Source organism: Poecilia formosa, unplaced genomic scaffold (genome assembly GCF_000485575.1).
Source record: "Poecilia formosa unplaced genomic scaffold, Poecilia_formosa-5.1.2 Scaffold669, whole genome shotgun sequence".
Classification (NCBI taxonomy): domain Eukaryota; kingdom Metazoa; phylum Chordata; class Actinopteri; order Cyprinodontiformes; family Poeciliidae; genus Poecilia; species Poecilia formosa.
The window spans coordinates 59,394-70,904 of NW_006800608.1; the positions used below are offsets into that span (position 1 = coordinate 59,394).

The window sequence follows — 11,511 nt, forward strand, 5'->3', positions numbered from 1 at the left end:
ATATGCAAGAGTGCATGAGGAGACCTGAGACCCGCTTACTGGACAAATGTGAAGTTTTTTCACAGTGTGAACTTGAGATTGCCTGATTTGAGAGATACTAAGCATAACATAGATGAAAAATATTTCTTTAAAACTGTGTGGAGTGCCTGCAACATATGGCATGGGTTTATAGAACTTTCTGAACAATTAAAATATAAAACTGGAAGAAAGAAAAAAAGATTATACTAAAAGTAAAGGGGGGACAAAAAGGTTCCACCAGGAAGAAATTCAAGAAAAAAAAAATTAAAAAAAAAAATATATATATATATATGCTCCTAAACATCTGTAGTTCTAAAACAATCTGAAAATGCTAACTGACGCAGTCCTCATATGTGGAAACTTTTCAGTGCTCTGATCAATGCATTCTGTATTAGGATTCCTGATACTGTTACCTGTTTCTAGGAATTTGTTAGTAGTTTTTTCAGTGAGCTGTATAGCCGCGGTTTGCACAGCTAGCTTTTGACAGTTGGACTATTTTTATGTGCAAAGATTTTGTGATATGCCTAATCTACATGTTTTTCATTCTTTACACCTATTCTACAGTAAAAAGAGGCTGCTCTAAGTGAAGGACAGAGAGCTGCAAAGAAAGCAGCTGAAATCCTAATCAATCAATTCAAGAAAAAGTGCTACATCCAAGAAGCTGAAGGAATTTTTATGTAAAATGTGAACCAAACATATCATGAACTAAATTGTAAAAGTCACCTGAAGAGCAAGAAAAAATGCTAATATTAAACTAGCCTAGCTTACCACTAATAAACAGCAGAACAAGACGTGTTCATTGAAAGTTGTAATTGTACGGTGTTTGAGTGTGTGAGTGAGACTGCTTCTACAAACATTTGTGAGAGAATGGGTCCCTCTCAGTGTGTTGCAGCCAGGTATTGTTATGGGATACTATGTGCAGTAAGTCCAGACGGACTTTTTCCTTGTTGAATTTTCCACAGTCGACTGTTTGGGGTATAGTAATAAAGTAGAAATGATTGGGAACTGAGATGACTCCCCCACAAAAATACAGGCCTTGTAAAATCACAGAGCAGGGTCATCGGGTACTGATGAGGCCACCAACGTTCTACAGAGTCTAGAACTACAAACCTAGAAATTTCAAGAGTTTTTCCTTCATTCTCCACTTTGGTTGGCCCTGTCCTGCTCCAGCAACACCGCATACCACTGCACAGGTCCACAAGGACAATAGACACATCCGTTTCATGTGGAAGAACATGATTGGCCTGCACAGAGTCCTGATCTCAACCTAACATAGAACCTTTAGGAATAATTAGTACAGTCACCAACAGCCAGATCTTCTTGTCCAACATCAGGGTCTGACATCATAAATGCATTTTTGGAAGCATGGGCAGAAATTCCCATTGACACACTCCTCATTCCCAGAAGCAGAAAAAATAATCAGTTAAAGGTTATTATCAAATGACCCAGACTGAAATTGGGGACCAATAAATCATGATTTATGATAGAACAAGAAAAAATTCATTCAAATAATTAATCTTAATATCCCAGCATCAGGACATTCTGCTGAAGAGCCAATAGAAAATCATGGAGATTTCAGATTTTTATATACATAAATAATTAATTTTTTTCTCAGTAAGACAATAAAATGAAAGAAAGGGAAGTTCCTCAGGAAAAAGACATTTAAAAATTTGACACAACGCAATGAGTAGTGCAGATTTTATTGTAGAAAAATAACGGATCAAGTGATTCATCCAAAGGAAGAATGAAGGAGAAGAACTTACAGATCACTGGCTGATGACAGGTTCCTGGAGGGACCTTTAGGTGAAAGGTCAAAGTCAGAGTCAGAGCGGTACAGGAAGGATTCCCGCCTCTGACTATGAGGATAGTTGGCCTGGAGGACCAGACCAGAGCTGGAGCTGCTCTGGGCGTCCAGGGGGCTGCGTGCCACTGATAATCCATTCTCCACATCAAAACTATGAAAACAGAAACGAGCAGAGAATCAGAGAATTGGAAAATTAAATCACAGCAACAACAGCTTTTAGGAAACAGCATGAGAAGAACAGACGGACATGAACATAACCACCAGGGTTCAAAATGTTAAGATGGACAGATGGACAGATTCCAGCAATTATAACAACAATAACCCATGTCTAATCTTGTCACAGGATTTCATCACGTTCATATTCTAAGGAGAATACGGTTCACAACAGAAAAAAGGATCATTTTTACAAAACAGAAAACAACACAGCAGGAGCTAAAAATGTCAACCGTTACAAAATATCAGAAAACAGAATTGGATTGTGAAATATCCGTGAACAGAGCCATCAAATGAAATAATTTCAGGAGGTCAGCAAGAATCAGCTCAGCTTTATTTTCAACTTCAATGGCTGCTAAAAAAAAAAGCAACAAAAAGCTGTTTTAGTAAACTGAAGTTGATATGAGGAGGTGATGAGAGCCACAAAAAAAAGCCTCCAGCTCTGATGACAGCATGGCAGCAACAAGGCTGGCTTCTCATCACAATCATACAACCAAAAACTGCTTCATGGCAAAAAAAAACAAAAAAAAAAACAACGACTGATGACAGAAAAGTCAACAAAAATAAAATCTGGGCGGAACAGTCTGCAAGTTTGTTTCACCTTGATGCATTTGTTGGTGGTTTAGCTTTTATAACCCAGTCTTTTGACAACGCAAAAGAACGAAAGTTGGTTTTAGATGGATAAAGGTGAGATGTGTGCTGTGTGTGGAAGAGCTGTGAGTGAACAGCACTGTGTAAAATCAGCACGAAGCTGCTGACGTAAAGTCATGTGAAGTCTAAAAATAACCCAGTGATCAGGTAAGGAGGAGTTCCTCCAGATCTGACTGAGGTTGGGTGCATGCAGAGAAAATCACCACAGCTGGGCCCGTCTTTACAGTCAGAGCACGTCTCGGCCTCCATCCCACGTCCCTGCTTTCCCACAGCCCTCTCCCCTCGTCATACACCCACAGACACATACACATGCAAACATGCAGACACACCGCCCACTGACATTTAAAGCCAGATGAGCACACTGCTCTGTTTGCCAACACCATCGTCCTGTGAAAACAGTCAGAGGAGCTGATGGCTATTTTACACTCATAAGAAGATTGAATTAAACATCTTAATAGATGTGGAATATTTTTTATGTAGTTGATAAGCAATCTTAAAATCCCATCCATCCAGCTGGAATATTTCAATTAAGAATTACAGATATTTCTAACAGTAATTTCTGAATATCTTTTTTCACCTGTGCAGTCATCTTTTATGTGAAAGACCAACACAGCCAATTGCAACCTAGAGCAATGAAGTAGACCAAGCAAAAGGAGACATGGTTGATTATGTATATCTTAACAGTTTCTTCATCCCTCTATCTTCCAAAACATTAAAATAAAAACCAGTGGATACAAATGCCTTCAGAAGTCACCTAATTCCAGAGGTGGGTAAAGTTAAAAAATTTAACTCGAGTATGAATAGCACTACTTCAACATATTTTTACTTACAAGTAAACATAAAGTAGTAATAAAGTAGTCATCCAAGAAATGACTCCAGTAAGAGTAGAAAAGTATTTCATAAAAAGGTCACTCAGGTACAGAGGAACTGATCATAATATTTGATTTATTATCTACAAATGATGTCTTCAGACAGGCAAAAATATAAAGTTATATGCAAATCAGAAACTAGATTCTATTTTTGTTTTTCCACCACCTCCTGTTTCCATGCAGCTATTTTTAGCCATCCCATAACAGGGAGCAGGCTGAGAGAGGCAGCAGTGAAGCTAAGAAAAGAGCATCAGGTAGAGCGCTGAGCAGTCCTCCCTCCGTCCCACTCATCACAGTTCGGCACAAGCTTCCCTCCATTCATGAATATCCAGGGAGGAGGTTCTATTCGAAGCTCCTGCTGAGCTAAATATAGATCCTGGTTGAAAATGTCGCCCACATCTTTTGGTTGCAGGGATTTCTCTGGAATGTTTCCTCTTTGCATACTGCATCCTCCATCTGCTATGAGCTCGCTGCAGGAGAGTCACTCACTCAAAAATCTGCTCAACACATAGAAATGATAACATAGAACCGAGTATGATATGTAATTTAATGTTGGCATCACTTTGCTCTTTTTTAACAATGGTATTTTATTATTACACTTATAAAGATACAGCAGTTTATCAGGAACGCCTTGCTAGTTCCTATTTTGGACCCTTTTTGCCATCGGAAATATTCTTAAGAGATTCTGATCCAAATAGAGCCGTTAGTGACGGACATGAGGAATAACTATACTCAGGTAAGCTCCACTGATTCTAAGATATAGAGAACCAATTCTGCCAAAACATTAGAATAAATTAATGCTCAATAAATAAATAAGCATACAATTGAATGCACACAAAAAAATAAATAAACTATGTTGGCACTAATTAAATTATGCAGTAAGACATAAATGTATACATCCTAGCAGCTCCACGGATGCAGGCTCAATCATACAACTATGCACAAAAAAAGTTCTTGCAGCAGGTTAACCGTTTCTTCCTCTACATCCTTTCCACCTTTGACAGTTTATGATTGTAGTAATCCACCAATCTGCTGCTTGAACTTCTTATCTGCTGTGCCAATAAATTCAACTGTCCAACAATGGGACTATCTCTTTTTCCCCTTCTTGCAGAGCAAATCTGGTTCTGGCATTGGAAAGCAGCCAGACCCAAAGTACTGTTTGCCAAAGCTGCTGGGAAAATACTAACAGAAGTATTAAAAATGATTTGAATATTTGCTCTGGTGAGGATTTGTTGGAACATGTTAATCATATCTGTTCCAGGCAGGCTTTCTGACATGCCCTCCACAGAGAAAGATGAACGTCTCCTAATAAGATCATGACCTGCCTCAGATGTTTGTGTCCTATTCAGAAGCTTGAGAGCAGAAGGCTCTCAAGGATGAGCAGTGGAAATCAAATATCACATCCAGTTCTGAAAGCACACAATATGTACCTCTTATGTCAAAATGCTTTTATATCCTTCTTACAGATTATAATAAATGTCACAAACCATGCTCTGTGTTTTTGGGATAATTTATGGTGTTTCTTTAAGGAGAACTCTAGAATAATCTTGGAATGTGGAAAAAAGTGAGGGAGTCTGAATATTTTTTGGCATCACATTTTATTTTCTAATTCGCCTCAATTTGCACACTGTACATGCTGAATGAAAGCACATGGCACATGATGATCAGCAAAAAAAAAACATCACAAACTACTTCCTTGTTGACCCTGTTGTATCAGTGGATGATGTTTAGTGTTCAGTCGTTGAGGGAGAGTTCATGTGTGAAATAGAATTAGATACCTAGGTATTCAGTCTTAACAGTAAACCTTGCCATTAGAACAGGATCCCCCTGATGGCCTTTGATGGAACTGCAGGACATCCTCAAATAAATAAAGTACCATTACACTTTCAATAAAGTCAACGCTAGAGCTTCCCCTAGAGCAAGGATTTGATTTGTCCTTTCTTGGCTTTTAGGTGAAAACATTGTAGCACAGTCAGGGCAAAGGTCAACTTATTAGAGATTATTATATGGGGGGGGGAAATTAAGTACATTTCAAAGACTAATGGTGCAAAAATAATGAAACTATTGCCTTCTTACAGATCCCTCAGAATACTCGACCAAAGAGACAGTCACCTGTATAAAATTCAACAAACATGGTGGAACATAATTACTGCATCTGGGATCTGGAATCCAGTCAAATTGGACCAAAACATCTACAGCAACACATCCCACCCAAACACACAAACACATGGATCTAATTAATTTCTCACCCAAAAAGTAGAGCTGACATTCCAATGGAAAACAAAAGACTGAGAAGAGAGTGAGAGGTAACAAAGAAAGAGTCAATATGTGTTTTTTATTAAAGTTTCTGGGCCGGTGAGAAGTGTGATTGATGGCAGCCTGTCGCCCTGATACTCGACACCCTTCCTGCATCACCGCCTGTCATGGCAACATCAATCCCATCTGGGGAGCATTAAAATACAGGAGCTACTGGGCAGAGTGAGAAATGGGCCTGTAAAGCAGGACAAGCCGTCTTCTGAACCTTCATTCAGCATTCCCAGGCTTGTGCTGTGACACAGCCAGAAACGGAATTAATTGCACCCAAGTCAACTTGCCTTACAGGTTCAGTCATTTATTCAGGAGAGACAAAAACGATCACAGCCAGGGTGGTTTACAGGTGACACAGATCTGAGCTCAGTAAGGTCTGCACGTTTGCAGTGAACAATAGTCGCCCCACTGTTACCAACTCAGCGACTTTCTTGCTATTTTTAGCAACAGTTCAGACAAAAAAGAAATTGGTAATTGGCCAGAAAACTGCAGTCCGTGCATCCCTAAACAGAATATATCTTATTAATCCTCAAGAAGAAATTGCTTATTTATTAACAAGCTACTCCATCTAAAGAGCTAAATATTAATATAAACATAAACAATATAAAATTAATAAAAAAAAATATTTAAGTATGACATTATGTCATTTAAATATAATGTAAATATAAAATAACTTAATTAATTAAAATAAAAATATTTACATGGAAATATGTTTATCTATAAACTTATTTCTGATGACACATTTTGTTAGCTGCAGTTGAGCTACAAACATTAAAAAAAAAATCAAGAGGGAATCTGAAATTAATGTATCAATCTTACCATGCTTGTATTGATTGTATCATTATTATTGATATTTTGGACTGATCCACCTCTCCTTATCAATAATAAGCTCAGTTGGGAACAGCTGTTTCCCCCCAATCAGTGAACATGCCATACCAAAGAGCAACCAGCTAGGGGTGCACTGATGAATTAGCCCCAAATTTCTCAATTATGGGCGATCAGTATTCAGCCAATACTTACATGTGAAGCCGATCTCATCCACCAATCTTGTCTTTATTTATATAGCTCTTTTCCAAGGTTAAAATATCACAAAAGCACATCATAGTAAAGTCTAAACTGCATAAAGCAAAATTGTACATAAAATGTTAAAAATATATAATGAAAAATAATTTTAAAAAATTGGAAATCATCAAAATTAAAGAGAAGCAGGTGTACTGTTGTCCCTCTAATAAAAGAAAACTCAATTCTACACTAAAAGCTAGAATAATGGAACTCTATAACAGATTAATGCACAAGGTCATTATCACCTAATGGTCTATTTAAATAGATGTGTTCTAATGGTACGCTTTGCACACTGGACCTCAGGGACCACTGGGGATATAAAGGATTTAAAAGAACATTAACATGCTACTTGACCATGTAAAGCCTTAAAACCACAACTCTAGAATTAATGGGCAGCTACTTTCCCAGAGAAGCTGGGAAAGTAGCTTTCTGAAATCGATCCAAGGAAGGTTTATTAAGACAAGTGGAAAGCGAACAGCAGTGGTCCAGACGTAACTAAATGAATGCATGAAGAACAATTCTCAGTTCAGAGCAATACACAATGCAACTCAACTTAGCAATATTCCTCGGACAAGCGAATCAGAGACCTAATATGAAGACGAAGAGAAGAAGCTGAATAAGACAATAACTAAGATTCCAAACAGAAGGGCTGATTAAGCTCGACCAGAGCACGGAAAATAATTTCAGTTTTTCATTTATTCATTCATAGTTCCCAGCCATCCAATTTGCAGTTTACACAAAACATGCAACAACTGTAACTGAAAAACAAGGGAAACCTCTGTAGGCTGAAGAAGCAGAAAGGAACTATTGATATCAAGACAAGGAATCTATGCATGATCTATAAGTTTTGAACCTTATAGATCTTCCTGTGAATGTGATCTTTGACCTTTTCAAGCTGTCCATTAAGGTTTTACTCCCTCTGCCCACATTAGGCTGGCTGTCTTCACTCATAACTGGCTGCAGATAAACCTGTCCTTCCTGTTAGCTGCAAGATCATTTTAACCATTCTCCCAGAAGAGCATTTGTAAGGTCAGACAGTGATGCTGGATGAGAAGGCCTGGCTTCCCATCCATGCTCTAATTCATCCTGAACGTGTCAGGTTATGGTCAGTACTCTGTGGAAGTCAGTCATCTTCCTATGTACCATACTCACTCATCCATGTCTTTATGAATGTTCTATTTTGGCAATTTAAAAATAAAAAATAAAAAATTCATCTCACCAGAGCTAAGAGCTCAAGGCCAACTTCTCAAAACAGCTATGGAAATACACTCTGGAAAGCTCCTAGTGCAAAGTTTCTGAGCTAATCTGAAGAAGGTTGGAGGTCTAGAACTATTGACTCTACAGAAAGTTGGTGACCTCTGCACTCTGCCTTATCATCTGCTGACCCCATTTTGTGATTTTATGTGGCTTGCAACTTATTGGGAGAGTTTCTGTCATTCCCAATTTCTTCCACTTAGTTATAATCTCTCTAAGTGCTCACAGTGGATTTTAGTAGCAGTCCCATCCCTGGAATCCGCTGAGCTCCTGAGACTGACCTATTCACTCACAAATATTTGCAGAAGCAGTCTGAATGCCTGGAATGGCTTGGAACACCTGCTACAATCATTCAGTGCTACATATTCCTGGGTTTCAATATAAATATTACTGCTATGGCTGCTAATCAATGTTTACTAATAATATGCTTGCATATTATCAATATTTCACTTCTTTTCAACACACTCGCTACGTTGACTTCAGCACTGCTTCTCTGCTTCGGTTAAACTACCCACAATCCTGTGCTTCAACACTATCACTGTCACATGACCAAAAAATTACCACCTGACCAACCTTCTTCCCTTTCCATCCAGAAACATAAAGCAACAAGATGGAAGTAAATATTGGTTGTTAATATTGACCTAGTTTTATTTATTGAACCAATTTTTTTAATTAATATCGGTCAAATGATGTTAGTGTCGATATATTGTACATTCTTACCTTCTTTGGAAACCATGGAAGTTCCAAAACATTTTCAACACATCTTTTCATTGGGAAATATTTAATTTGTGAGGACAAAAGTTCTGATTCACAGAGAACAAATCATTGCTCAGTACTTTTAGTAAATATTGGTGTGTTGTTGCAGAAAACATGCATATCATTTATGTTAGACACAGTTATATGAGACAAATGCTGTATTTGGATGCGCATCAGAGTCCAGGGATGTGCCTAACCAGGTTAAGAGGAGTTTACAATGGCAAATATTAAAGTTTTTGTGAACTGGTGGCTGTAAGCACTAAAGTAAGTGCTTGGAGTGACCCAAAATTGTTAAAACTCAAAGAAGTGGAAAATAGGAAAGCTTTTTGCCAAAGTAAGTTAAAACTGTGATGAGTTTGGCTTGAGCTACTCTTGAGCTAATCTTCTTTGCTCCAAGGCTGAAATTTTAAGTTTCTAATAAATGCCCTCCTTAAGCTCGACTCTATATCACTGAAATGCAATAAGACAAAGTGCCATTTCTCTAAAATTCCTAATCCAGGTGATACTCTCCAACGACCTGCAAAGCATATTGCAGGTATTACTCTCTGGCAGGGCCGCCGCCAGGAATTGTGGGCCCCCTGACAAAACAATTTGTTTGGGCCCCCTGCGCAGCTGCTGTTACAATTTTTTGAGCCTACTTGACCCATAAAAAGCCATAAAAATTTTAAAGGCTTGCATCTGCCTTGCTTTCTTTGGTTCAATACTGATAATTAGCACAATATTTACTGCTCATGAATTTAACATCCAACAGTCCACATCCAGTATGCAAGTAGGTTGCTTAAATTTTTTCTATTAGTTTTAGACACTGAAATTTCTCTCCCCATGAGCAACAGTCAAAAGCAACGTGCAACTACACATAAAGCAATCCAGACTTCTCAAAAATGCTATGTAGTTGTATTTTATTCAAGCTGCAGTACATAACTTTAATAAAAAAAAGAAGTTTTCTCCATATTTGTTAAAGCTGTCACGATGTCGTAGCAGTTTGTTATGAGACAGATAATCTGTGAAAACAATCAATCTCCTCCATGTCCTTCCTGAATTCCTGAATTACTATTACTGGTTAAAGTAATGCACCGTTCTGACCAAAACAACCAATCAGAACCTGTAGGACGCTCTTAGCGCTGTCAATCAACTCATTCTTTCATTGCTAAATGTGCTAATGGTGGAGAAACAACTCATCATTACAAAAAACCGTCTATCTGCCGTACCTGTGCTAACCAAGGGTGAAAGTAGGGGGGTACGGTCGGGTACTGCGTACCCCTAAAAGATTTAGCGGGGGTACGCAGTACCTGCAAGAGAGGGGAGCAGCAGTCTGCTGTAAAGAATCACTGGGTCCACTGTGCAGCCATGAGTGCACCCACTAATCAGCCCTGACTAATTAGTTTTTCAAGAACAATCCAAAACACAACTTAATCAGTTAATAAATAGCTTTTTTCCCCCCATTTCATATTGTACTCTTTGTGCTTTGCTACAGCAGGGCCGCAATACGTCGATCGCGAAAGGTTTTGAGTCGATCTCAGCATTAGGTGACAAACTGAACACTGCCAGGACAATGAGACCAGCACTTCCTCCTCTGACTGGTTTATCAAAACGTTCATAACTTTATTAAAGAACAACAAAAAAAAGTCAACAAAACGTGTTCAAATGAATAAACCAACAAAAATAACAATCTCAGTAATTATTGTTTCAATAAGGTGTTGCACAATTCTGTGCGTTTCGGTTCCATTATCAAAATAACTAGCAGACCAGAAGTTTAAAATTAAGTACTCAACCACCGCTGTGTTCATGAGAGCGCTTATTAATAATCGCAAAATAAATATCAAGTCTGAAAACCTATCGTAACGCACTAAATGTTTTAAACATAATCTGTGCCGCTTGCTCGAGGAGCAAGCGGTTGCCACGGCACTCTCTTTGTGCTTAAACGACAAAGAGAGAGAGAGTAAAAAGGTGTGAGTGGTTTTGAGTTGATTACCTGTTCAGTTATTTTACCTTTGTTTACCTTTGCTGTGGCGCATCACAGCCGCTGTAGTTTCTGAACGTTCAATAAACGACAAAATTGGACTAATTATCTCGTTCGTCTGCGAGTATGTCATTCACAACAAACATCAAACAAGGTAAATATGTTTCATTAAGTATTTAACAAACAAATGGCTTCTAGCATGATAATTATGTGAAATTAAATTGTCTAATTGAAAAATAATAGTTTTATTGCTCTCTGGCATCTTGCTTTGAGCTCAGAGTCTGAGACATTTTTCCTTTATCAAAAATTTTTTGCTTCTTATTTTGTGAAAATATTGATGTTGATGAGACTTTCTCCAAAATAATAACCTTTTTCAACCTTTATAACTCCACTGTTGAAAATGAGGCTGTAACATTCACAAATAACTTTGAAATAAAATCTAGTCCAACATCTGGTTTGAGGTGATTCCTCTGGAACCTGTTGGAGGATAAATATCCCAACTTCAGAAGATGTGCTTGTAACCTAACAGAGCTCCTATCAGTATGAGAGTCAGGGTGAGGCCATGTCAGGAAGACGAAGTGGATGCTACAGGATCTTCAGAACAAACAGGTCATGAT

At 38.1% G+C, this 11,511-nt stretch overlaps 1 protein-coding gene across 4 annotated transcripts in view; it reads right to left on the minus strand.

The window, feature by feature from the left end:
• The window catches only part of LOC103130762 (cAMP-specific 3',5'-cyclic phosphodiesterase 4C-like), a 43,155-nt gene that overhangs the window by 13,798 nt on the left and 17,846 nt on the right, over nucleotides 1–11,511 (minus strand). For all 4 annotated transcript variants that reach the window (XM_016666162.1, XM_007542258.2, XM_007542260.2 and 1 more), the window contains exon 2: nucleotides 1,782–1,973. In XM_016666162.1, the coding sequence (XP_016521648.1) occupies nucleotides 1,782–1,973 (192 nt within the window). The remainder of the gene's footprint in view (nucleotides 1–1,781; nucleotides 1,974–11,511) is intronic.